General features: G+C 38.0%; 1 protein-coding gene across 25 annotated transcripts in view; it reads right to left on the bottom strand.

The window, feature by feature from the left end:
• Positions 1 to 623: 623 nt before the first annotated feature.
• The window catches only part of LOC139749028 (hormone receptor 4-like), a 500,349-nt gene continuing 475,349 nt past the window's right edge, over positions 624 to 25,623 (bottom strand). For 7 of the 25 annotated variants that reach the window (XM_071662580.1, XM_071662570.1, XM_071662521.1 and 4 more), the window contains 10 exons: positions 24,676 to 24,837; positions 23,269 to 24,558; positions 17,373 to 17,521; positions 17,151 to 17,212; positions 14,808 to 15,041; positions 13,932 to 14,066; positions 9,477 to 9,740; positions 8,036 to 8,228; positions 3,280 to 3,407; positions 624 to 2,915 (listed from right to left, as the gene is read on the bottom strand). In XM_071662580.1, the coding sequence (XP_071518681.1) occupies positions 2,835 to 2,915; positions 3,280 to 3,407; positions 8,036 to 8,228; positions 9,477 to 9,740; positions 13,932 to 14,066; positions 14,808 to 15,041; positions 17,151 to 17,212; positions 17,373 to 17,521; positions 23,269 to 24,558; positions 24,676 to 24,837 (2,698 nt within the window). In that variant the 3' untranslated portion in view covers positions 624 to 2,834. Of the gene's footprint in view, positions 2,916 to 3,279; positions 3,408 to 8,035; positions 8,229 to 9,476; positions 9,741 to 13,931; positions 14,067 to 14,807; positions 15,042 to 17,150; positions 17,213 to 17,372; positions 17,522 to 23,268; positions 24,559 to 24,675; positions 24,844 to 25,623 lie in introns of all 25 variants that reach the window. The other 18 variants (XM_071662549.1, XM_071662503.1, XM_071662512.1 and 15 more) reach the window with 3 other exon arrangements.

Below are 25,623 nucleotides of genomic sequence, written 5' to 3' on the forward strand. Positions count from 1 at the left end.
GAAATTCACCCATATACACACAACAATTGCATTACAAACTTAGGTCACACCACAAGATTCGTTTTATCTCCAATTGATCACCTATCAGTGTATACCTCATTATCAGAAAGACTAATGACTCCTGTTTCATCCACTAGAACCTAAAACTATATAGTGTACATTTTATCCTGCCCTGCATAGACAGCTTGAATCTTCTTTTACTGTTCCACTCATGTATCCATGACCATATTATCCTAGGACCATTTCTTTTGTTCTCATTCTGTTATTGGTCATATCAATCAAATACAGATTACTTTCCTCAAGCACTTACTGTTTCTCTTTCTTAAACATTGCACTTGAGAAATTTTTAGGGTAGTTCTCCACTTTCACCAACACGCATCACATAAAAGAGCCTTTATTTCAAGTGTCACCATCTCTTTTTTATAGGATTAGAAAAGATGGAAGTTGTACATAAGAAGGTATTTTGGTAATTGATGTGGGAGTCACTGGTAAAAATAGTGATATTTGGTGTCTGAGCTGACTAGAAAAGCTTTCATAAGTGCATGGGTGAAACATGGTTATTATCAAGTTCTGTTCATTTAATTTGCTCAGATTTTCATTTGTGTAAGGTTTATAAACACATATTCAAAGTTCACTTGTTTATTTCATTAAATATAGAAGCAACAAATTTGATTGCTTGACTACATTAAGGAGTCAGCTTACAGTGTACTCATGGCTGCTTATGACTTAGGCTGCTGCTGCCTCACCATTACCACTCATTTTATAAGAGTATTACTATCACACCTCAAATAGTATTGAGCTTCAAATTTTCAGCCATTAAGACAATAAATTTAAAGATAAGAATGAGATCAGAGACTAGTGTTGGCCACTGCAATGCCACTACCCCATAATACCAATCACTTCCCAAGTAATTTCCATTTCCAGTCTTGTAAAATGCATGAAAAACATTGGTAGTGATGCTGCACCCTATCGCAGCATAGGTCATCTGACATCAGATTTACTCTGCAGCCACTGGTAACTTAACAGTCTGAAGACAACACTGCAACACTGATACTCTATTGCAAACTCATACGTCTGAAAAGATGCTTCATCATGGATTAAAGTTTAGTGGAAATCATTAATGTACAAACTGATAGGTACATTCATTTTTAATGAATATTTTCTTTAAAATCACGATATACTGTAACATTCACAACTCAAGCATTGAGGTTCAGTCCTGGGTGCTAAGCTGTTACACAGGAGTAATTAGGCATGAAAAGCACAGGGTCATCCTGTATCTTTAGAATGATATACCCCTTTCCTAGGAGGTTTTCACCACATTCATAGGAAAACATGTAGTGTCTTAGCTAAGATTATATAAATAAATAAAATAAATAAATGAATAAGAAAAATGACTGAATAGGTTAAAAGTAACTTACAACAATAGACTCTTAAATCAATATTTCAGACTTGTTATTTTAGAATCACTTTGTATCAACTGCACCTTTTAAGTTTATCTAAAAAAATGTATCTGATTTTGTAAAGACATTAGAGAAAGTAGACGTGAAGGAAAAATGCCATTTCTGATGAGTACTCTGTAAACTGTCTCCGCCTGTGCCCTACATTGGCAGGCACAGACCTGCACACTCACACCTTCACAACATACACCAGTTCTAGTACCGAAAACTGTACAAACAAAAGGTTCATCTGCAAAAGTGTATTTACAAAAATGTACTCTTAATAAAAGATTTTCCCATATATTATTTCTAAGAATTATCCATCCTTAATAAAGGTATAAATGGTACACTGTCATATGGCAGCACAGGACAATAATGAGACTTGTGCCTCTGAGATACAAATCATCTGTATAAACCTTAACATTTAAAAGTGATGTGTTTTACAAGACATAGAATAACTCTTTGCACTTTCGAGATCAGTGCAGTGAAAACTGTTAGTAGGATCTTTCTAGGAACTGTTTCCTTGTTACTGTTGGTAATACTAAAAGAGTGGATTCGTTCATACAATACTGTTCATGTAGTGAACGAGTTTGATAGCCCATCCTTGCAGGTACCATTGTAAGTACTCCCTCACACAGCACAGGAGAACACAGTCATGTGACCCTGCTAGAGGGAGCTGAGGATCACATTACCAGCCAACAACTTTCCTGCACCAGCATACTGCCTCCCCACACCCCACTTGCGGCTACCATGAAAAACTGCCATCATTGTCTTGTGCTCGGTCGTACTCTTGAGAACACCATAAAACTAGAATTCTTCTTTTAAGTAGACTCAGCATTCAGCGACTAGTAGGAAGTTTTAGAGTTGGTGGTGAAAAATAGCAGTGGAAGGGAAGTTGTACCACTAATAATTGCACAACTTGTCAGTCACACAGCCGTTAAGTATCTGTTGTATTGGGTCTTAGGATTTTTCTAATCCTAACACATACCCATAACAGTCTATTAAAGAAAGCCTTTGGTAAACTGTCTGAAGAAAGTTCTTTATAAAATCTTTACAAGAAATTATATATAAATTGCTCAAAAACTGGTACACATCCCATCACAGGTAAATTGGTTGCACAACCACTGGAAAAAGCAGCTGTTGATTTCCTTTAGCAAAATAAATGCTCTGGCTAGATTGTCACTTCATATACATCATGCTTCTTGCAGACATTGGTAACGTTCATGGACTGACTACTCAATGAGTCAGTCATGATGTGAGTGGCTGCTAGGCATGATGATGAGAGTGGCTGCAGCACCCCCACTGCTGCTGGCTACAGCAGAGACATAGGACGGCACGTGGTTCACTACAAGACGCCTTGCAGCTGACTTGCTCTAAGAACCAACCATCTCTTTATTGCTATCTGTTGATGGTGGAGTTCAACAGGAAGGGAACATACAGCATCTTTGTTTCTAACAGTTTAGCTGCAGCTGCTTGGATCTGCAAAATGTAAATTGCAAATATAAATACAAAGTAAACCATGAGAAAAAGGCTGGGTTTGTGCTGAAGCAGAATGTGACTAAGCAAAATGCTGGTAAATAGATAAAAAGAGTAAAATTTGATGTAGGTGCTTGTATGGATGGCCATTAGTTCAGAAATGTGCACATCTAGATCTTATGTTTTATCCTATCTATTTACTTTTTAAGTTATATTTAATTTCATCCCATTCACTTGGGCTGGAGGTAATCAGGTGCATACAGGGATGGATAAATTTTATAAAACATTCAAGTAAAAGGATGAATAACCTTATCAATATATCAGTCAATATTAGTGGTGTTAAAGTTGAAGGTTTTAGGAAACTTACATCTGGGAGTCTGACTAGCAGGTCCTGGTATCTGTTGGGTTGGGAAGGATAATGGGTTTCACAGAACGACCGAAGACAGCCCATGTATCGTTCCTGGATTACTTCCAGTTCCTTGTGGCCGATTCGTGCTGTTGGAAGATATAATATGGTTAATGAAAATAAGAATTCATTTTTCTAACCTCTGAACCTATTTTACAGAGCATTCTACAGCTTTAAGGCTGCACTACAATTGGTAGCAGAGAAAACATGGACACCTTGGAGTGATAAATTCTTCAATGACTGTCCTCCCTTTCATCCACTGACAATGATACAACCTCACTAAAGGTGATTTTCCACTTGTAGCATAAACATGGATGTGGAGTCCAGTGATATTTGATGAAAATGTACTTTACTTAATACAGTCTAATCAATTTTGTTAACGTTTATGAGATTGTATATAACTAACTACTTGTGTTTACATGCATGGAGTTTTAAGGGTGAGACCTCATTTCTAAACCACTCTTTTTTCATATTAGTTTTGGAGCATTCTTATTCTTTCTGTATTCACTGTTTCTTCACTGAAATTGTTGCATTCATCAACCAGTTACTGTAAAAGTATTTCATTCTCTTTTGAGGCTCATCTCCAACTTAGTTTTTATTGTGTCATCCAGCTGATAGTTCTAACCTCTTTCAAAGTATTCTTTTATTCTGGCATTATCATATCAATTTATAAACCTGAAAAGTGCAATCATATCTTTCCCTTTTCTTCTCCCTTCCACTGTCAGTAACACACCATCCAATCCATTTTGACTCTCTCTTTAAGTACAATTTTCACTGCTTTCCATTGCATCTTCTGTAGCAAATCTGACTCCTCATGGGAGGTGTCTAAATTAGTGATACAATTTGTAACTTGGGTCTGAGAAGTGCTTAAAAAAAATTGAACAGTGTCTTATCCAAGTACTAGCCAATGACCAACAAATAATTTCTCTCCAACAAATTACCTAATTTGGTGTTCTCGTAGCAGGCTTGACACTAGGTCATCTCCAGATCCCTTTTACTGATAGATTCTTGTAATACATCTACAAAATGGCCAGGAAGAATTTACCAAGTTAATTCCAAGCTGTAATCTATCTTGGGTTCTTTATATGGTTTTGCAATTCAGGCCATTATTTCCTATTGCTGTCATAATTTAAGCTTAATTTACAAATAACTTCAACTATATTAAAAATTCCTGTGCCAGATTATTTGCAAAGATCAGGAATGACACTTTAACATCTGTGGGATAGCAATGTTTATTCCATCCTAGTTTGAAAGGGCTCCTCTTTTGTTTCATTTTCCTGAAGTCATTATCAGTGCTCTAAAATACTGTACTACCCCTCTTATGGCCTCATCATCAGCTTCACCAAGGGACTTTCAAATGCTTTTTAGCAATCAAAGAACATAGTCCACAGGTTGATTTCTATTCTCTCTAAGCCATTATGTATACTACATTCAAAGTCTATAGGTTTCATCATGTATGATCTCTTCTCTCTGATACCTGTTGTCTCCACTTTATAAAGCTTCCCTTTTGCATGTAATGACCAGTCTGGATTTTGATCATTTTTCCAGTATTTTATAGACCATACTTGTTAGAGATACTGGCCTAAAGATCAGTGCATTTTTCCTGTTTCATGTCTTAAGAAAAAAGACATATGCTCTTTTACTCTGCACAGATTCCTCTTTCACTAAGTTCATAAACAACATCCTAAGTGACCTTTTGTGTGATCTGGCACACCCCTTGAACACATCTGATGACATTACATCGTGGACATATACCTTATATGAATTAGGATCCTCTTAATAGCCAAATTTATACTAGCAAAAAACAGTACAGGGGAATTGCGTGAGTGTACTTTGGAGTGTAACATTTTGCCGCTCATGTATTTTCTATTCTGCTTTAACTACTTTTCCCCTTAATCCCTGATTAAGATTTTTTTAATATGACAATTGGCCTCTGATACATTTATGAAATAATTTCAGAGTACTACTGGCCTTGTTCACAATTCTTTATTCAAAATTTCTGCTCCTCCTTCACTATTTTTTTTCCTCATTTCTTACTTTCTTAAACCTTTTATATGCTGCCTACTTGTGTCAGTCTTCACAGATTTTTTTTTTTCTTTTTTTTTGGGGGGGGGCTGTTTGGCATCTTCCTTTGAATCTTGTTTTCTTCTCTCTCATCTCTCCATTCCTTACTCTTATTGTCAACCTAATAATTTCACAGAACTTATAAAAGTAATAAGACTCACATTTAAGCAGCTATTAATAATGTTAAATGTTCAATTCAATAACTCCCATGATATTGCAACTACACCATAAAATGCTAAAGCTCAGAGGGCACTTTTAGAAATTGTTTTTTCTTTAAAGCACTGTACCTTAATATATTTATGTTCATGTTTTGTTAATTCTTTTCATAAAAAATGTCTTAAGTGATCCATGCAACAAATGTTCAGGAGCATAACCTACTCAAAATAATCCACACAAATGAGTATGAGGTATAAAGACAACTCAATCAGTCTTGCTCCCGTATTTCATTTCTTAAGCTCATGGTTGTAGGTTGCAGGAAAATAACACGAAAACAAAACTGAAATTTGTTTTTTCATAAGATATGTCATCTGTTTGTTCACACTTGTTCATTACCTATGTTAGTGAAGAAATGCCAAAAATGGATGAAGAAAATGCCTCATTTGCTAACACCCGCTCTCCAAATGTCATGTATAATGCATTGAAACCACAGCTTCCTATCCACAACCAGTAAATATTACATGTATATGGATTAAACATAAGGAATGAGTGAATAACCAATTATTTGTCTGAAATGCAGTAATGTACCTCAGCAGAGTAGTTGTGAAAACGTATGAAAATTTTAGATCTAAAATTATTAGATGTGTATAACAAAAATTTGATGTTGGTGATCATGAGCTGTCCTGAAGACTAAAAAATGAGGGAAACACAGCACATTCTTTTTCTTCAGATTTAATCCACACTAATAACTAAGCTCCCTTCTTTATGGAAACCTTCATTCATTTCTCTCCTTACAATATAAACTCAGGACATCTTACAACTAACAATCAAGAGCAATTTCATGTATTAACAAGTGCATCAAACACATACACCTATTTCAATAACAAATTCCAGCTGAAGATTTGACTGACGTAGCACTGTCCCATAAATCTTTCCTTTCACTGTATCCCCAGGAAGGTAATATAAAAATCAGCTCTACTTTACTTGTTAATCCATCTATCAATGAGCAGCTACCACAGAAAATGAATGGTGAAATTTCATCCTTAGCTGCCACTAATGTGAGGTAACATAGGAGCATAACGACCATTAAACAGAGGCATTATTATATCTAAAACGACTTGCTGGTGGCTATTTCTGTTTCTTAACCCATCCTTCCACCCTTGACATGTTGCAGAAAAAAAAGGTGTATGTTTTAAGTACTTAGGAATATGATACACAAATACTGAGTGGTGATAATATTTTCAATTTGTCAATAAACATATGATAACTAAGTGTTTATTTGGGTATCAAATATTTTGTCTGAAGATTAAAGTATTGTGCCTTACATGCATGCTGCATATTAAAATTTTATTACCTGATCCAGAATGAACAACTACTTTATCTATGTCTGCACATATTTTGATGCCTTGTTACCCCTGACAACTAAGCTCTGGAGATGGATAGCTACACCAGAAATGCATCCATGCTACCCTATCCAAATACACCTCTCTCGCATGTTCCATCTCTCTTAAACCTTCGTGGGTCCTCTCTTCCCCTCTTCAATGAGCTGGGACCCCATTCCTTTCCAAGACACAGGCTATTTTCACATTACTTATTCTGTCTTCTGCCTGATTTTAGTATGTTTTTTACTCCACATGACCAAGTCACTTCAAGGTATTTCTCATAATCCATTCTATGACACCAAACCCATATCTTTGTCTGAATGTGTCATCCACCCCCGAAAGTACTTTACACTTTGCCATTATTTCTCCATTCAGTTTGCCAATGCCACAACCTAAACCTTTGAATTGTTGGCTGTATGTCATGTCTCAACTTCACACATGTATGTTAGGTTGACAGAACTTATGCTGTCTCTTGTCCCTTTTTATCATCCCTGGTCACACTCTTCCCTTTCATAATTCTCCCCCAAGCATCTAATCACCATTCTCTTTCCTTGATTTCTCCCTCCATCATAACATGTCTACCCAGTACTGATCCTAAATTTCTAATATAACAAAATGGCTACCAATCTGAGGGTAGATTCTGACAATTTTAGTCCAAATCTAAGGTAAGGACGGCTGCCACATTACTAATGTTAATTCATTATGAAAGTAGTCTGGCAATCAATCACTCTCTTATTTCACCCCAACTCTCCAAGCCGTGGAAGAAGTCAGTTTTCTTTTTTTTGTGAATTATTAATCTCACCCTGTATGGTGACAACACACAATGGTATAGGAAATCAGGTACCAGACTTCATGTAGCTAATTCATCTGTAACTCTAGTACATGATTTTCATCCTTTCAATTACCATCCTGTCATAAGCACCTTCTATAATTAATCAATAAGTGTTTCCATTGCAAATTGGAACAATCACATCATTTATACAGCTCTTTAAAATATTGCACTCACTATGTTTTCATATTTTGCAGGCAATCCCATAAGTTCTTGTATACCATTTACCATGTATTCTCCATAAATCTATGCAAATACTAAAAACTAAACTTAATTTTCAACTTACACTGATTTAACATGGCGATGACTTTAAGGCAGACATACTCCTCAATCTGTATTTTTATCTTTCGTAGCGCAAGCGTGACATGGGTTATCTTCTCAACCATTACACCAACCTCGTGCCGCAGTTGGTCCATAGTGATAGGTTGCCCCATCATGGAATTTAGGCAGGTTTGCAAAGTGCACAAGTTGTTTGATACCTATAAGATCAGAAATGATGATCAGTCCTACTGTATCCACAAGTTTCCTTCTCACAAGTTAAGATTCACAATAATAATAAGAAAAACCTGTAAATCAAGATAAAAGAGCAATTTGTGATAGAATTTTTTTTTTATATCACGTATGTGACAGTGATTTCACTAAAAGATAGTCATGAAAGCTCTGATCTGTATATCTGACTGTGCTTCTCTAACTTTTAAAGTATACACTTTTAAAATTAAAAGGTTTCAAGATGAACTTTAATACTGTTAACCAATGCATTCAGTATCTTTATGTGAAATCATAATACATATGAAAAAATTCTACCATAAAATGCATTTTATTCTCAACATGCATTTTCTGCTCCATGACAAAAAAATTTTGTACTATAGGCAAATCTCTTATTATGTAAATATCTTTTCTCCATATTCAACACACAATGCAATAAATCTACTAGTACTACATTGGGATGGGAGCAGGGGGCTGGAAATCCTCCCCTCCTGGTTATAATTTTCAAAAGAAGGAACAGAGAGGTGGGCGAAGTGAGGATATACCCTCTAAGGCTCACTCCTCTGTTCTTAACGCTACCTCGCTAAAGCGGGATAAGGCGAATATGTATGAAAAAAAAATACATTGTGGTGTAGTGGCACAGTGTCTTTGAAACTAATGAAACATGAAAGAAAGTTTAGTGGGGACAGGCAAAGTGTTTGTCAAGTTGTGTCCCTAGGGACTGTTCTTGGATGCTGCTGCCCCATACAGCTATATGGTAAATTATGTAAATGTTAAGTTCAGCCATCACATTCCAAAAAGAGAGTTAAACCCATCAGATTATGATTCTAGGGTAAAACAGATATGCTGAACATTATACTGATGTACGGGTGGTGCATGATCAGTAAAGATACACTACCTACTGAGCTTCGACAGGAGTAGGTAAGAAGCTGATGTATCATTAATTTAGTGTAAATATTTCAGTGGAAAGTATCAGTCCTTCACAAATGGCTGTTCTTTACCAAGAAACAAAATAAAATCATTTTCATTTACAGCAACTATCTACTTCCGTTTAACTTCAGTCCAATTAACCAACATTATGATTTTGGAAGCAGATGCAGAAAGACATTTTGATACTAGACTACCATCAGTTACTACTTTATAATTTCAGTTTTAATTAATTTGGAGGCATCAACTTAGTTTACCTTGATGTGTACATATTCTAGAAAAAATTAAAATAAGTAGAGATTCTCTCTGCTCACCTCTTGATGGAACTCTGCTTCAGTACCATCTGAAGATCTAGAACCCAACTTTTGTAGGCCATAAATAGCTTGATAAGCAGAAGTAGTGAGCACCAGAAGCTCATGCCACTTATGTGTAAGTAACCGTGTGTGAACCTCCACTGGTAGTTCTTGGTAGAAGGGGAGGCGTTTGGTCCACTGCACTAGCTTTATGGAAATAGAGTCTCCCAACTGGCATAATTTGGTTGACAAATCACTATTGTGGTCCAACAAATCATCTAGATTCTGGAAAAAAATATCTCTTTTTAGTATAAGTAAATGAAAGTAATGACTGGCAATAAATAAAGTGGGAAATAAACATTACAACAGGTGCTACTAGACTGACTGCTTGGGGTTACACCATGAGTGAAAGAATTATTGTCAGATTTAATCTTATGTAAGGCTTACACCACCTCTTCTCTTCAATAGACCACTCTCCATGACTCTCTAACAGCACATACCACCCTGAACCTGAACACCCTACATCTGCCACCCTATCGTCAAACATTTTCAACAGTCCTTGAGTAAGAGAGTTATAAAACAAGATAAATCTCAATGTGAAGTTTTATTGCTGAAAATAGCAATGGAAACCATAAGGAGTTTTACAGTTTTGTTAGAAGGAGGAGTTATTACCCAGTCAGTTGGTCCATAAACTATGGAAAACAGTGATTTGGTTCAAGACAACTTAGCAATGGCAAAATCTTAAATAACTTTTTTGCATCTGTATTTATGACTGAAGACACATTTCATTTCCTGAATCTGGTTTCATTGATAAAAGAGGAGAATGATCTTCAACAAACTGACATAAAAACTGAAAACATACTATCAGCAATTAACAGAATGAGAAAGTAAAATGTCAGGGCCTGATAAGTTTCATCTGAGGACAATGAAAGAGGCAAAGAATGAGGTAGTTCAGCTCATGACAACCCTTTTTAATAAGTCCCTCACTAAGGGAAAAGTTATGGATGAATGGAAGTTTGCCAACGTAACATCAATATTCAAAACAGGTAATAAAGTCACTGCCTAGAAATTATCGTCCATTCAGCTTAACATCCATAGCTGGAAGACTTACGGAAACTACCATTCGAAATAGTACAGTAAACCAGTTAGAGGACTACCTCTTAATAAACAATTCACAGCAGGTTTTCGACGAAATCGCTCACATATGACAAATCTGCTTGATTTCTTTTATGATGTAATCAACATGTATGATGAAAGTAATGCAGCTGATGCCATCTATCTACATTTTCAAAATCATTCATTAAGGTTCTGCATCAAAGGTTACTAGCAAAAATCATGGTATATGGCATTGATGGGGTTGTTTTTTGGTTGATAAGAAATTGGTTGACTCGCTATAAGTGAAGAATTGTAATAAATGGTCGTCTCAGATTGGTTAGGCATAATAATTTGACTGCCAGAAGGATCAGTCATGGGGCCTATTCTCTTTCTCATAATGAATATCATTGGTGTTGACAACAGGATGCATTGCAAGATACCAAAATTCTCTGATGATACAAGGCTTGGAAATAAATCTACAAATGAACTTAAATGTCGACAGCTTCAAGCTGACACAGACAAACTGATGGACTAGGCTCATAAGTGGAAATGAATTTTAATATCAATAATTGCAAAGTTTCACATATCGGTAACAAAAAGGAAAAGACAAGCCACAGTATGAATTCTGTTGAACAGCAAATGGTAAATGAGGGAAAACGTTTGGTCATAATAATCTCTAATGACCTACAACCAGGTAATCACTGCACAGAAACAGTGAAAATAGTGGACAAAATACTTGGATTTATAGGAAGAGCCTTTGAATTTAAGTCCAGGGAAATCATCCTTACTTTTAGCAATTCATTAGTGTCCCCATCTTCAATATTGTCTTCAGTTTTGGCCATCCTACCTAAAAAAGGACACAGAGAGAATGGAGAGAGTGCAGCATAAAGCTACAAAGATGATCTCCTGGCTGAGAAACAAATCTTATGGGAGCACAACAAACAGCCTGAAATTATATAGTTTAGAGAAGAGATGATTAAGAAATGATCTAATACAAGTATTCAAAATAATCAAAGGCTTTCATGATCTTTATCTATCATGTTACTTAAGATGTGATATGTCAAATTGCTTTTGCAATAATGGATACAAACTTGCTGGCAAACATTTTACCATGAACGAGGCAAAGCTTTTCTTTTTTAACAGGATTGTAATAAATGGAACAATATGCCAATTAGAGTGGATGAAACCAGTACTACAGATACGTCTGAGCAGACTTGATAAGCATTTCACTTTGAGTCCATGACTTACGTTATTTGCACCCCTTTCGTCACACTGACAATTCACAGGCTATTCTTTTTGAAGTATCTATATGCCTTCCTACTTTCACCACACGATCTATGAATTTCTGGTATGTTCCACTACCACAAACAGCCTCAAAAAGACCCAAAAGTCTGTTGCTGTACGAATTCCTTTGTATTCCTATGTATGTTGACTACACAAATTCCAAAGACAGTCAAATAAATGAATAAGATTCCATCCAAGTATGTGCAATGTGATGAGGATAGGACAGAGTGAAAGAGGGCCAAACTGAGATTGTCACCTAGTTGAAAATAAATTATATGGATCTGTATGAGAAACAGAATTGGGGTTAACACTGTGCCTTATCATTTGTCTGAACTACACATTAGGAGAACTGTGAAAGAGACAAACTGTCTGCCGGCAAATATAAGAACTGCATTCTAACATGCAAAAAGATGTTTATGTAAATACATGAGTATGTGGATGGGTTGGGCCATTCTTTCGTCTGTTTCCTTGCACTACCTCGCAACGCAGGAGACAGCGAAAAAGTATAATAAAAAAAACACCACACTAAAATTGAATTATGCCTCACAAGACTAGTCACTGCATCTAGAGAAGCACAAAGATCTGACTGAAAGCGTACAGAGAAGAGCAACTAAGACAGTACTTGAACTAAGAGAAATGAGCAACAATGAGCCTGAGGGCTACAGTGATATACGATATGGAGGAAAGGAGAGAGGAGGGACCTAAAAACAGCCTTTAAGTTTCTAAATCAGCTGGATGATACTGATAGGGAACAATTCTTCAAAAGATGTGGCACCCGAGTAATCAGAGACCATAATAAAAAGGCTGGCTAAAATGGGTGTTAGAAAATATGTTCAGAATTACTGGTCTAACATTTGGGTGGGGATGGTTGGAATAAACTAACTAATGAGGCAGGATGCAATGGCAGCTTAAAAAGGTTTGAAAGGCTAAGGAGCTCCACAAGTTAAGAACTCACTTTCCATACAGTTCAAATAGGTAATTACATGTACCACAATGATCTAATTCATTCTATCTCATCTATGACTTTCATCACAGTACCCAAAAGCCTCCTTCACTTCCGCCTTCCATCTTTTCAGTCTTCCCCTCCTCCTTGCTCCTACCGCTTCTGAGACAAAGATCCTCTAAGTCATTTTTTCTGCTCATCCTCTCCATATGTTCAAACTAATTCAGCACAACCTAGTTGTCCCTCTCAATCAGCCAGCAAACATCTCCCTCAGACACTGTCCTTCTTTACACAGATAACTTGTCTCACACCATATATCACTGTCAAAGATTTTTTACAGCCACATGCAAAGATATCACAATGCAGAGCTAGAAACCTGTATTCTCCTCAAATTCTCAGCTCATGTGATGCATTTTCAATTGAAAAAGTAAATTTATATCTAAATAAGGACAGACACAGTCACCTCTGAGATCTCAGACCGAGCTAACTTTTCTTACTAAGGTTATGATTCCATTAAATGAGGGTTATATCAAAAGAACATTCAATTCAGTAAACTAGTTTTTTATTGGGAAACTAAGTAAGAAGAAAAAGCTTATTCCTCAAGAGTAAAAACATGTTCAGTATTTTTCACAGACCAAACACTGATGAGATGAAAGGGAGGTGGGGTGAAAGTAGTGTACTGCTTAGCCATGGTGAAACAGAAATGAAGCTGTCTCACATGATGCTACTCAACTGAAGCAAAAGAATTGGATAGAATGTTAGGCTGCTTTCATGATGCTTGTTGAAGGTGGAAGTGAATATTAGCAAAAGCTGTGCATATAGTAATGAATATGAGTATTAATCCAGAAGTTTGAGAACATTGAAAACTACTTAAGGAGAATTACACTAAAACACATAAGTAGCCATGAGATAATGTTTAAAAGTTATTCTATCAAAACAACTGTATACATCTTTTGGAAAACACTTAAAAGGAACAACCACAACATTTATGAGATACTAAAAATGTAATCTCTGTAAAAGGTAGAATTACTCATATGAAGAGAAAACTATACAAAGAAAGAAAAGGAACACAGACAAATATGAAGATGAGAAAATTCACTCAAAATAACCCACATATGACATGGCAAGTTTAATCACTGTTTAATTATACATACCTTCAATGTGGCAATGTCTTCAAAATCATCACATTCTATTAGCATCCTAATCATGGCCTGGGCAACAGGGTAGGGCATGAAACGCTCTTTTGAAGAAGTCACTGTCGTGTCCAACCTTTGCCGGAAGTGGGCCACCTGGCAAGAGGAAGGAAATGCATGAAGCCAACCTTGAGTAAATTCCTGACCAACAAGAAATGGACTTAGTTCTTCTCACACCTTTTTGCATCTAAACCCTTTCACCAAACCTCATTCATTTCTATGTCACTTAGTAAGGGATACCTCACATAGTTCTATGATTCATGCTTTTGTGCCAAAAGTCGAATTTCGGTTATCTATGTTGATAGCATGAGATGCACAAGGCCTCATCATACAATCAACCTTCAGCCACAGCAAGTACACAGTACACTCCTATGTATAAGTAATGTCAAACTGCATTTGCTCAGAAGTAATAAGGAGTCTAGTGATCTAGATGATAATCTCTTTAATATTAATTGGATTATGGTAGCAGGAACAAAGTGCATCACTACTCAAAAAAAAAGAGGTGACAGTCAAGATATCTTGACAGTAGGCTGTCTAATGCTCAGAGCTGTCTCAGCATACTTCCCCCTAAAAGATGTCATTTCTCTTATATTTCTACAATGATAGCTAAAATCTATTTCACTTAACTTCTATTTCATCTTACTTTCTCTGTGATGTTCTTTTATTTCATATGAGCAAACCTACTTGAGAAACACCCAATTTTCAGTTATTCTGGGAATTTGAATGCCTACTTGAAGGGTTAAATACTTTGAGCCTGCCTGTGGTCTAGACAGTAATGTTTAAATCTAATCTTAATGTTTATAGTTTCTTCTTGGGCAACATCAGAAAAAAATTTACCTCAGATGGATTTGTGAGAGCAGCTTTTAGGATGTGTCCACTATTTAAGCCACTGGGGATGGGAGAAGTAACAGGTGGAGAAGTGAGAGGGCTTGAGATGGGCATGGGTAACGATGTGCTTGTAAGGGGTGTTGTTCCAGCCATCATTAGGGGATCCAGACTCATTTTCTTTTCTGGAGAAGTACCGCCTTGCTTTATTTGACCATTCTTTTTGTTCTTCTTTTTGTACTTTACCTATGGAAGAAAAACAAAATTAAAATATATGCCTAAGGACACTGCACATTACTAATTTTTCTGATAATTTGAATAATCTTCAAGAATTATAACAAAATAATAGCTGTATAAAATTATCATAACACTATTACAGTAGTGATAGACTATACTGAAGAGAATATTGTCAAATTAGTATCTTGAAACCTTAACCCCATCAATATCGAGATGGATTTTGATTTCTTAGTGCCCCATGCAGTGCCACATATGAAGCTATGCAGTTTTAGTGGGTAATTTGTACTGTGCCCAGATCCTTTATCTTTCAGTTTCATATTACAAACATAAACTTAAACATCGTTATTCACTTAAGAGTTCATTTCAAGTGAAGGACACACAACAAACCATAAACATTATCCAATAATACCCCGACCCCACATACAAACTACAGTAGAAGTTTGATTACAAAGTGTTTAGTTAAATTCAAGATTCACAACTGATAATTTGATAATTATCTAGTCTTGTGATGAGCCCACTGAGGTTTTGATGACCCCAATTATGATCAATTTAAAGATACATAAGCAACTGATACTTCAAATTCTATCAAAGAAACTGTTCTTAATGTCACTGCTTCAAGAAAATGTCCTCTCATGTACTCTGCACTATGATATGTTAGGAATATTAGAAGTTATGAAATCATTTTCACATTTCATACTCTAGTATTGTGAATACAAGAAAAATTATGTATATGTTAATCAAAATTCTGCTGTAGCATAAAAGTAAATCCACAGCACCCCTACAGCTAACAAAGTGAAACACTACATTATCTTGTGAATACTGATACAATCAAGATGTGATATCTGAAAGCCTTCAGAACATTTATCATTTAAGTATCTAAGTGCTTCCATGCTGAGAAAGCAATTATTAATGTTCTCTCTTGTGTGAAACAGAAGGGCACAGTAATCTGCCTCTTTTCTTTGGTATATTTCTTTTTCCTTCTTGCAAATACAGTTACTACTGGTATATATATTTTTCCAATGTTATAGCTGTTCTAGAATATCATTCCAAAACTTGTTCATGTTGCACTTATTATTCTCAAAACCTGTATTGGATCACTGTTTTCCATTTGTCACCTAAGAACTCTAATGTTTTCATGTAGCTATGCGCTACATACCACCATAATTATTGCCATGGAAATTATGATATCTACACAACACTCCATGGGATTCAACCAGAAAAACTGTCATTTCATTTGACAAACTCTTATTTTGCACCTTGCCCTTCCTAGTTTCTGGAGAGAACACTAACTGAAATAAATATTTTAATGGATATACAATCAGAACACTTTTTCTTGCATGTGAAACTTCTGCACATGAGGTGTGTGGAGAGATCTTCATGCAAAGTGGGACAACATAAAACTAACACTGTAATCACACCACAGTAAACATAAAAGTGAATTCTGAAGCATGAGAAGCCATAGATGAAGAGCGTGCCAGCTACTGTCACCTACCTTCCTCCATTTAAGTGTTTAAGCTAAATTGTTATAAACAAGGTGTAAACCCTCACCATAAGTCCTTTTGCTTGCTTGTACCTCACACCTACAAGAAACCAACCACTGGCTCCAAGGATTAGTTGGAACAGTTCTTGTAATAAACCAGATACAGTACACAGTTCATATCAGGATGCAGGATACTGTCTGTTACACTAATAATTGAATAAAAAAGTTTATATAATCACATATGAGATGGAAGTCCAACTCCTTACCATATATAAAAAATGAGAAATTACTGACAATGTCTCATTATGGAGGAATGTACAAGTGTAAGTTTTCCATTTGTTTTTCACAGTTTTCAGGGGTAGAATCACAACACAGTCTGCCATATCCCTTCTGGATTCATGGTCATCTTGATATTTTCAGCATTCATCTTGATATTTCAATACATCTTGTTGTCTTCATGTATATATATATATATATATATATATATATATATATATATATATATATATATATATATATAATATATAAAGTTAGGGAGATGGAATGAGACATAATTTATTATCAAACTGTTTGTGAGACTAGATTACCTTATAAGGTAATGGTGTGATTGTATAACAGCTGTATTATATAGAATTTACCTTGTAAAGGTTATAAACTGCTCCTGAATTTCGACCACCAGGCATCCGGTCTTCTCTCACAGCTGCAAATTCAAGGTAATTCAGTTAGAAGAAATAAAAATATTTCTGTGATTATGATTTTCAATGAGAAAAATGAAAAATTTCAAAAAGGCTTTATCTTTTTCATGTTTGATCGTTGTGTTTTTACTTGTAGAAAATTATCGAGATAGTATAAATACGTACCAGCAAGCACCATTCCCTGACGTAGGCACTTCTGAAATCGACAATACTGGCAACGGTTACGCTGTGCTTTTGTGATTTCACAATCTCCATCAGCAACACATGTGTATACCCGCTTATTCTGTACTGTTCGCTTGAAAAAGCCTTTGCATCTGCATTGAAGGAAGAAAACCTCTATAAGAATACAAATGAAATAAAGCAGATATTCATTAGAGTCATCAACTCATTTATAACTTGTGGATGTGTAGTTTATACAGTTTGTTATTCAACCACTTCATGCTACACTAGATCTCAAATATTAGGAGACTGCTAACAAAGTACCCATCCTGAAACCCTCCAAACTCTCATTCCTCCTACCATCTTGTATAACTGCTAACACCAATATCCAATCTCCCCTTGAAACTGATTAACAACAGAACATACCAACCTACCACACTCTCAACTACAAAGCATGGCTTTAGACCCAGTCATTCCATACTTGCACTTCACACAAACTTAATGCAACACATCCTGGGTGGCTTCAGCCACCCTCATACAACCATCCACACTGAAATATTGTGCTTATAAATCAGTGACTGACTTTGTTTTCGGTACCCACCCATTTACCTTTTTAACAACAGAGCAGTGGATTGGTCATGTGCCAGATTTTGGAAATTCAAGTGAATTGAGATGCTATAAATGAAATTTACCAGCATTATGTCCACATCATATATATATATAAAATGGAGTGAAAAAGATTTTGTGTGATCGGGGCCTGAACATGCAGGAGGGTGAAAGGAGGGCAAGGAATAGAGTGAATTGGATCGATGTGGTATACCGGGGTTGACGAGCTGTCAGTGGATTTAATCAGGGCATGTGAAGCGTCTGGTGTAAACCATGGAAAGCTGTGTAGGTGTGTATATTTGCGTGTGTGGACGTATGTATACACATGTGTAAGGGGGTGGGTTGGGCCATTTCTTTCGTCTGTTTCCTTGCGCTACCTCGCAAACGCAGGGAGACAGCGACAAATATATATATATATATATATATATATATATATATATATATATATATATATATATATATATATATATATATATATATATTAATTTATACTTTGTCGCTGTCTCCCTCGTTAGCGAGGTAGCGCAAGGAAACAGACGAAAGAATGGCCCGACCTACCCACATACACATGCATATACATACACATCCACACGCGCACATATACATACCTATACACTTTAAAGTATATGTATATATATATATATATATATATATATATATATATATATATATATATATATATATATATATACATATATATTTCATACTTGCTGCCTTTATTCATTTCTGTCGCCACCCCACCACACATGCAATGACACCCCTCTTCCCCGGCACACGCGCGAGGTAGCGCCAGGAAAAGACAACAAAGGCCACATTCGTTCACACTCAGTCTCTAACTGTCATGTATAATGCACCGAAACCACAGCTCTCTTTCCACCACCAGGTCCCACAAAACTTTCCATGGTTTACCCCAGACGCTTCACATGTAATATATATATATATATATATATATATATATATATATATATATATATATATATATATATATATATATTATCCCTGGGGATAGGGGATTAAGAATACTTCCCACGTATTCCCTGCGTGTCGTAGAAGGCGACTAAAAGGGGAGGGAGCGGGGGTCTGGAAATCCTCCCCTCTCTTTTTTTTTTAAATTTTCCAAAAGAAGGAACAGAGGGGGCCAGGTGAGGATATTCCAAAAAAGGCCCAGTCCTCTGTTCCTAACGCTACCTCGCTAACGCGGGAAATGGCGAATAGTTTAAAAGAAAGAAATATATATATATATATATATATATATATATATATATATATATATATATATATATATATATATGTGGATGTGATGGAAATGAGATGTTTGAGGACAATATGCGGTGTGAGGTGGCTTGATCGAGTAAGTAATGAAAAGGTAAGAGAGATGTGTGGTAATAAAAAGAGTGTGGCTGAGAGAGCAGAAGAGGGTGTTTGGAAATGGTTTGGTCACATGGAGAGAATGAGTGAGGAAAGATTGACAAAGAGGATATTTGTGTCAGAGGTGGAGGAAACGAGAAGTGGGAGACCAAATTGGAGGTGGAAAGAAGGAGTGAAAAAGATTTTGAGCGATCGGGGCCTGAACATGCAAGAGGGTGAAAGGCGTGCAAGTAATATAGTGAACTGGAACGATGTGGTATACCGAGGTCGACGTGCTGTCAATGGATTGAACCAGGGCATGTGAAGCGTCTGGGGTAAACCATGGAAAGTTTTGTGGGGCCTGGATGTGGAAAGGGACCTGTGGTTTTCGGTGGATTATACATGACAGCTAGAGACTGAGTGTGAACGAATGTGGCCTTTGTTGTCTTTTCCTAGCGCTACCTCGTCCGCATGCGGGGGAGGGGGTTGTCATTTCGTGTGTGGAGGGGTGGCGACGAGAATGAATAAAGGCAACAAGCATGAATTATGTACATGTGTATATATGTATATGTCTGTGTATGTACATATATGTATACGTTGAGAGGTATAGGTATGTATATGTGCGTGTGTGGACGTGTATGTATATACATGTGTATGTGGGTGGGTTGGGCCATTCTATCGTCTGTTTCCTTGCGCTACCTGGCTAACAAGGGAGACAGCGACAAAGTATAGGAAAAATATATATATATATATATATATATATATATACATATATATATATATTATATATATTTATATTCTATTTATTTTGTTTTGTCGCTGTCTCCCGCGTTTGCGAGGTAGCGCAAGGAAACAGACGAAAGAAATGGCCCAACCCACCCCCATACACATGTATATACACACACGTCCACACACGCAAATATACATGCCTATACATTTCAGTGTACACATATATATATATACACACACAGACACACATATATACCCATGCACACAATTTACACTGTCTGCCTTTATTCATTCCCATCGCCACCTCGCCACACATGGAATACCATCCCCCTCCCCCCTCATGTGTGCGGGGTAGCGCTAGGAAAAGACAACAAAGGCCACATTCGTTCACACTCAGACTCTAGCTGTCATGCAATAATGCCCGAAACCACAGCTCCCTTTCCACATCCAGGCCCCACACAGCTTTCCATGGTTTACCCCAGACGCTTCACATGCCCTGATTCAATCCACTGACAGCACGTCAACCCCGGTATACCACATCGATCCAGTTCACTCTATTCCTTGCCCGCCTTTCACCCTCCTACATGTTCAGGCCCCGATCACTCAAAATCTTTTTCACTCCATCTTTCCACCTCCAATTAGGTCTCCCACTTCTCCTCGTTCCCTCCACCTCCGACACATATATCCTCTTGGTCAATCTTTCCTCACCCATTCTCTCCATGTGCCCAAACCATTTCAAAACACCCTCTTCTGCTCTCTCAACCACGCTCTTTTTATTTCCACACATCTCTCTCACCCTTACATTACTTACTCGATCAAACCACCTCACACCACACATTGTCCTCAAACATCTCATTTCCAGCACATCCATCCTCCTGCGCACAACTCTATCCATAGCCCACGCCTCGCAACCATACAACATTGTTGGAACCACTATTCCTCCAAACATACCCATTTTTGCTTTCCGAGATAATGTTCTCGACTTCCACACATTCTTCAAGGCTCCCAGGATTTTCGCCCCCTCCCCCACCCTATGGTTCACTTCCGCTTCCATGGTTCCATCCGCTGCCAGATCCACTCCCAGATATCTAAAACACTTTACTTCCTCCAGTTTTCCTTCATTCAAACTTACCTCCCAATTGACTTGACCCTGAACCCTATTGTATCTAATAACCTTGCTCTTATTCACATTTACTCTTAACTTTCTTCTTTCACACACTTTACCAAACTCAGTCACCAGCTTCTGCAGTTTCTCACATGAATCAGCCACCAGCGCTGTATCATCAGCGAACAACAACTGACTCACTTCCCAAGCTCTCTCATCCACAACAGACTTCATTCTTGCCCCTCTTTCCAAAACTCTTGCATTCACCTCCCTAACAACCCAATCCATAAACAAATTAAACAACCATGGAGACATCACACACCCCTGCCGCAAACGTACATTCACTGAGAACCAATCACTTTCCTCTCTTCCTACACGTACACATGCATATATATACATACATATATATATATATATATATATATATATATATATATATATATATATATATATATATATATATATATATATATATATGCAAGGTGAAAGCCTTTCATTAGATGAATTGTGGTAAGGTGGCTGAAGTGTAAAGTAATGCAGATGAACTAACGAAAAGAGATGCCTGATGACTGGCAGAATGCATGTACAGTACCAATGAATAATGGCAAAATGGATATAGGTCAGTGTTCAAACTACAAGGGTATAAGCTTATTGGGTGAACCTGGTATGGGAGAGTAGTGATTGATAAGGTGGGGAGGAAGAGCGTGGTGTCAGAAGTAGTAAAGGATGTGTGGATACGGTGTGTTTACTTTAAAGAATGTGTGAAACTCTTAGAGAAACAAAGATTTGTATGAGGTATTTATGGATCTGGAGAAAACATACAATAGGATTGATAGAGATGCCTTGTGGAAGGTCTCGAGGATATATGGGATACATGGTGTGGAAGGAAACCTTTAAGAAGCAGTGAGAAGCTTTAATTAAGGATGTAAGGCATATGTGCAAGTGTGAAGAGAGGAGAGTGAATGGTTCTAAATGAAGCTTAATCTGTGGCAGGGGCGTGTAATGTTTCTATGACTGTTTAAATCTATGCGGATGGGGTTGAGAGAGGTAAATGCATGAGTCTTAAAGAAAGGAGCAACTATGTGGTAAAAGGGGACGAGGGGGCTTGGGAAGTGAATCCTTTGTTGTTTGCTGATGATGCAGCAATGATGGCAGATATGAAAGAGAAACTGCAAAAGTTGGTGACTGAGTCCGGAAAAATATGTAAAAGGAGAGAGTTGCGAGTAAATGTGATTAAAAGCATCGTTATCAGGTTTAACAAGGTTGAGGGTCAGTTTAGCTGGGGTGTGAGCTTGGATTAGGAGAAATTGGAGGAAGTGAAGTGTTTTAAATGCCTGGAAGTGGACATAGTGACAAATGGAACCATGGATGTAGAAGTGAGTAAGAGGGTAAAGGTTCTGGAAGCACTGAAAAGTGTATGGAAAGAGTTCATTGTCTGGAAGGGCAAAAATTGGTGTGTATGAAGGTATAGTAGCTCTAAATATGTTACATGAGGATATGTGGACAAGGGAAATAAAATATTTGATAAAACTATGTAGTGTGAGGTGGTTCAATCAGAGTAAGTTATAAAAGAGTAAGAAAGAGTTGTGGGATAAAAAGAGTGTGGTTGAGAGGTGAAGATGGCGTTCTGAAATGGTTTGAACATATGGAGATAATTAGAGGAGAGAGTATAACAAAGAGGATATATGTGTCAGAAGTGGAGGGAACAAGGAGAAGAGTAGACCGAACTGGAGATGGAAGGATGAAGTGGAAAAGATTTTTAGAGAGTGGCCTAACCATGCTAGAAGGTGAAAGGTATGCACAAGTAAAGTAAATTGGAATGATGTGGTATACAGGGGTCGACTTGCTGTCAATGGACTGAATCAGGGAATATGAAGTGGCTAGGGAAAGCCATGGAAAGGTCTGTGGGCCCTGGTTATGGATAGGGATTTCAGTCTTCTGTGCATAGCATGTGACTGCTAACTCTTTAGCAAAGAAAACAGCAATCAAATATGGTTCACAGTGTCATACAAGACAAGGGGTGCTTGAAGTTTTATAAGAACATCAGCTCAATCAATTTCAGTGAAAACTTTGAGAAACAGTTTCGGTTAAATAACAAGTATCTGAGGTTCTCACCCTTCACATGTGATGATACCATAGTGAAGTCCAGTGGCTCGGTCCTCACAGATCATACAAATCATTGGCTGGTCTTCTTCTTCGTCTTCAACAGGTGTAGGTTGGGTAGGAGGGCTGACGACACTGTCAGCACTGGCAGTGCGGGCACCCCACATTCCCACTGTCGACAAGTTTAGAGCTGCTGGAGAATCTGGTTGAGTTTGAGGCAATTGGGTTCGGTCTCCTGCCCACAATCGCTCCATATTGAGAGGCGTGGATGGATGACGTGGAGTTTCAACACTAGTAGGGGAGTGTATATATGACGTATTATGTAATAACTGAAGGTCGCCAGAGGAACTCTGTGGAGAGCCTAAGCCTCGCACTACCTGGTAACCTGGTGATGATGGTGCTGCTGTGTAAGGGGAACGAGCAATGGGAGTGTGGGCATGGGGAGATCTTGCACTCTGAGTTATGGGAGAGCGAGCGGCTGGAGAGAGTGAAAGAGTACTAGAGGGAGAGAGTTGGGGAGGCGATCCCCTTCTGTCCTGACCTAACGTCAAAAGACCATCTACTGAGGCACGCACTGCGTCACTAGTGTCTGCACCATAGCCACACGGAGTCGTTGGTTGAGCGAGCACCTCACGGGGAGCTTGTGTTACAGGTGTCTGTGTTTCACTTGGTGATGACCAGAACATGGTTTTAACACCACCGGCTTCCCCCATGATAACAGTGGGTGTGCGAAGACGAGGAGAATAACCTGCTCTGCTAGAATCAGCAGGAGCAGCTGCTGAAACTGGTGCAGACGGTGTGGGTTGTACCATCCCACCACTTATGAACTCTGGCCGCATACCATTAATACGATTGGGCCCTCCGCCCCAGTAGGGTTGTGCAACGTTGACTGGTGGTCCGCAACGGAGGCCTGCTGAGGTCACTATTCCAGGTGAGAGGCTTGCCATTGAGACGGAGAGCGTGTGTGGCAAGGTGCTTAAGGTACTCAGGGGCGGCCCTAGGGATACCAGGGGTGGAGCAAGTGGTGTGCAGGTTGACACGGCTGTGACCTCTGCAGGGTGTTCACTGGTGTCGGGTGGAGGTGGTGTGGTGGACATACGCTCTGGTATGTCACTCTCCCCACACCTCTCGACAGTGTGCATGCTGGAGTCTGTGTCTGATGGTCCTGGCATGGCTGTGGAGGATACCGGTTGGCTTCCACCTCCATCAAACACATGGGCATCTTGTGTGTCTTCCTCCTGGCCACAGTCTAAGCAGCTTTTGACTTCCGCAAACTCATCACCGGCACTGTCTGGAGATGCTCTGGAAAAAGGACGGAAATATAAAAAATTACATTGTTTACCTTCCATTTAGATTATCTATCGTCAGTTCAATTCAGTTAACAATTAAATAGAGTGGTTAAGACACCCAACTGGCTACCTCTCATGGGTTTGCGGGCGCGGGTTTGGTGAGGACCGAGGTGACTCTGACGGCAAGTATGATGCCTGGGGCTGGACTGGGCTGCAGGAGGAGGTCTCGCCACCTGATGACCCAGAGTCCGGCGAGCAAGACGAAGTCTCAGCCAGGCTTTCCCCGTCACTGCTGCACCTATAGACCGTCCAAATTTGCTTACACAAGACACAAAAAATCCTCACAACTAACATTACTTCAAGAGATGGATGAAAGCAGAGAACTGCTTAGACTCCGTTTTCCAAGCCATGATTATCATCATTATCTAGTGTGAAACATTTCTCCGTCCTTTTGTGCACACAAACAAAGCCATTAGGGCAAAACATAGGGAAACCATCTGAAATGTAGTCTATTTATATAATTCACTGGATCCGCAGTGAGATCATACCGTTCTAAAAGTTTGCAAAATTCCTCTGAGTACCGACCGTGCTTATTCATAAAAATATCATAAAGTCTAATAAATCTTAGAATTACGTTTAAATAAAGTATGAGACAAGAAATGGACACGGAGAATAACAGACATGTCATAGATTCCACACCTGCTTACAAGTTTTCACTTTCAGTTTCGTAATATCGTAATGAGCATGGAGGGAAACAATGCTAGAAACTAGAACTTATCAATAATGAAATCAATATCTTATATCGTTTCATGAACGAGATCATTTCTGATACTTCTAACACTAAGCTAACCGACGATTTATATGGAAAAATATGCGTGGTCAAAGATATTCGTATGTTCCTCCAGATTTATATAGGAAACAATTTAGGTCACAGATATCACGATACACCATTAGATTCCTCAATATTTAATCACAGTAATGTGTTTTCGACCCTATGTGCATGACGGTACAATCTCTGAATGCCAAAAGTCACGACGGCCTGGCCTCTGACTTGACCCTAGTTGGTTAGGTCAAAGGC

Source organism: Panulirus ornatus, chromosome 1 (assembly GCF_036320965.1).
Source record: "Panulirus ornatus isolate Po-2019 chromosome 1, ASM3632096v1, whole genome shotgun sequence".
Lineage (NCBI taxonomy): Eukaryota > Metazoa > Arthropoda > Malacostraca > Decapoda > Palinuridae > Panulirus > Panulirus ornatus.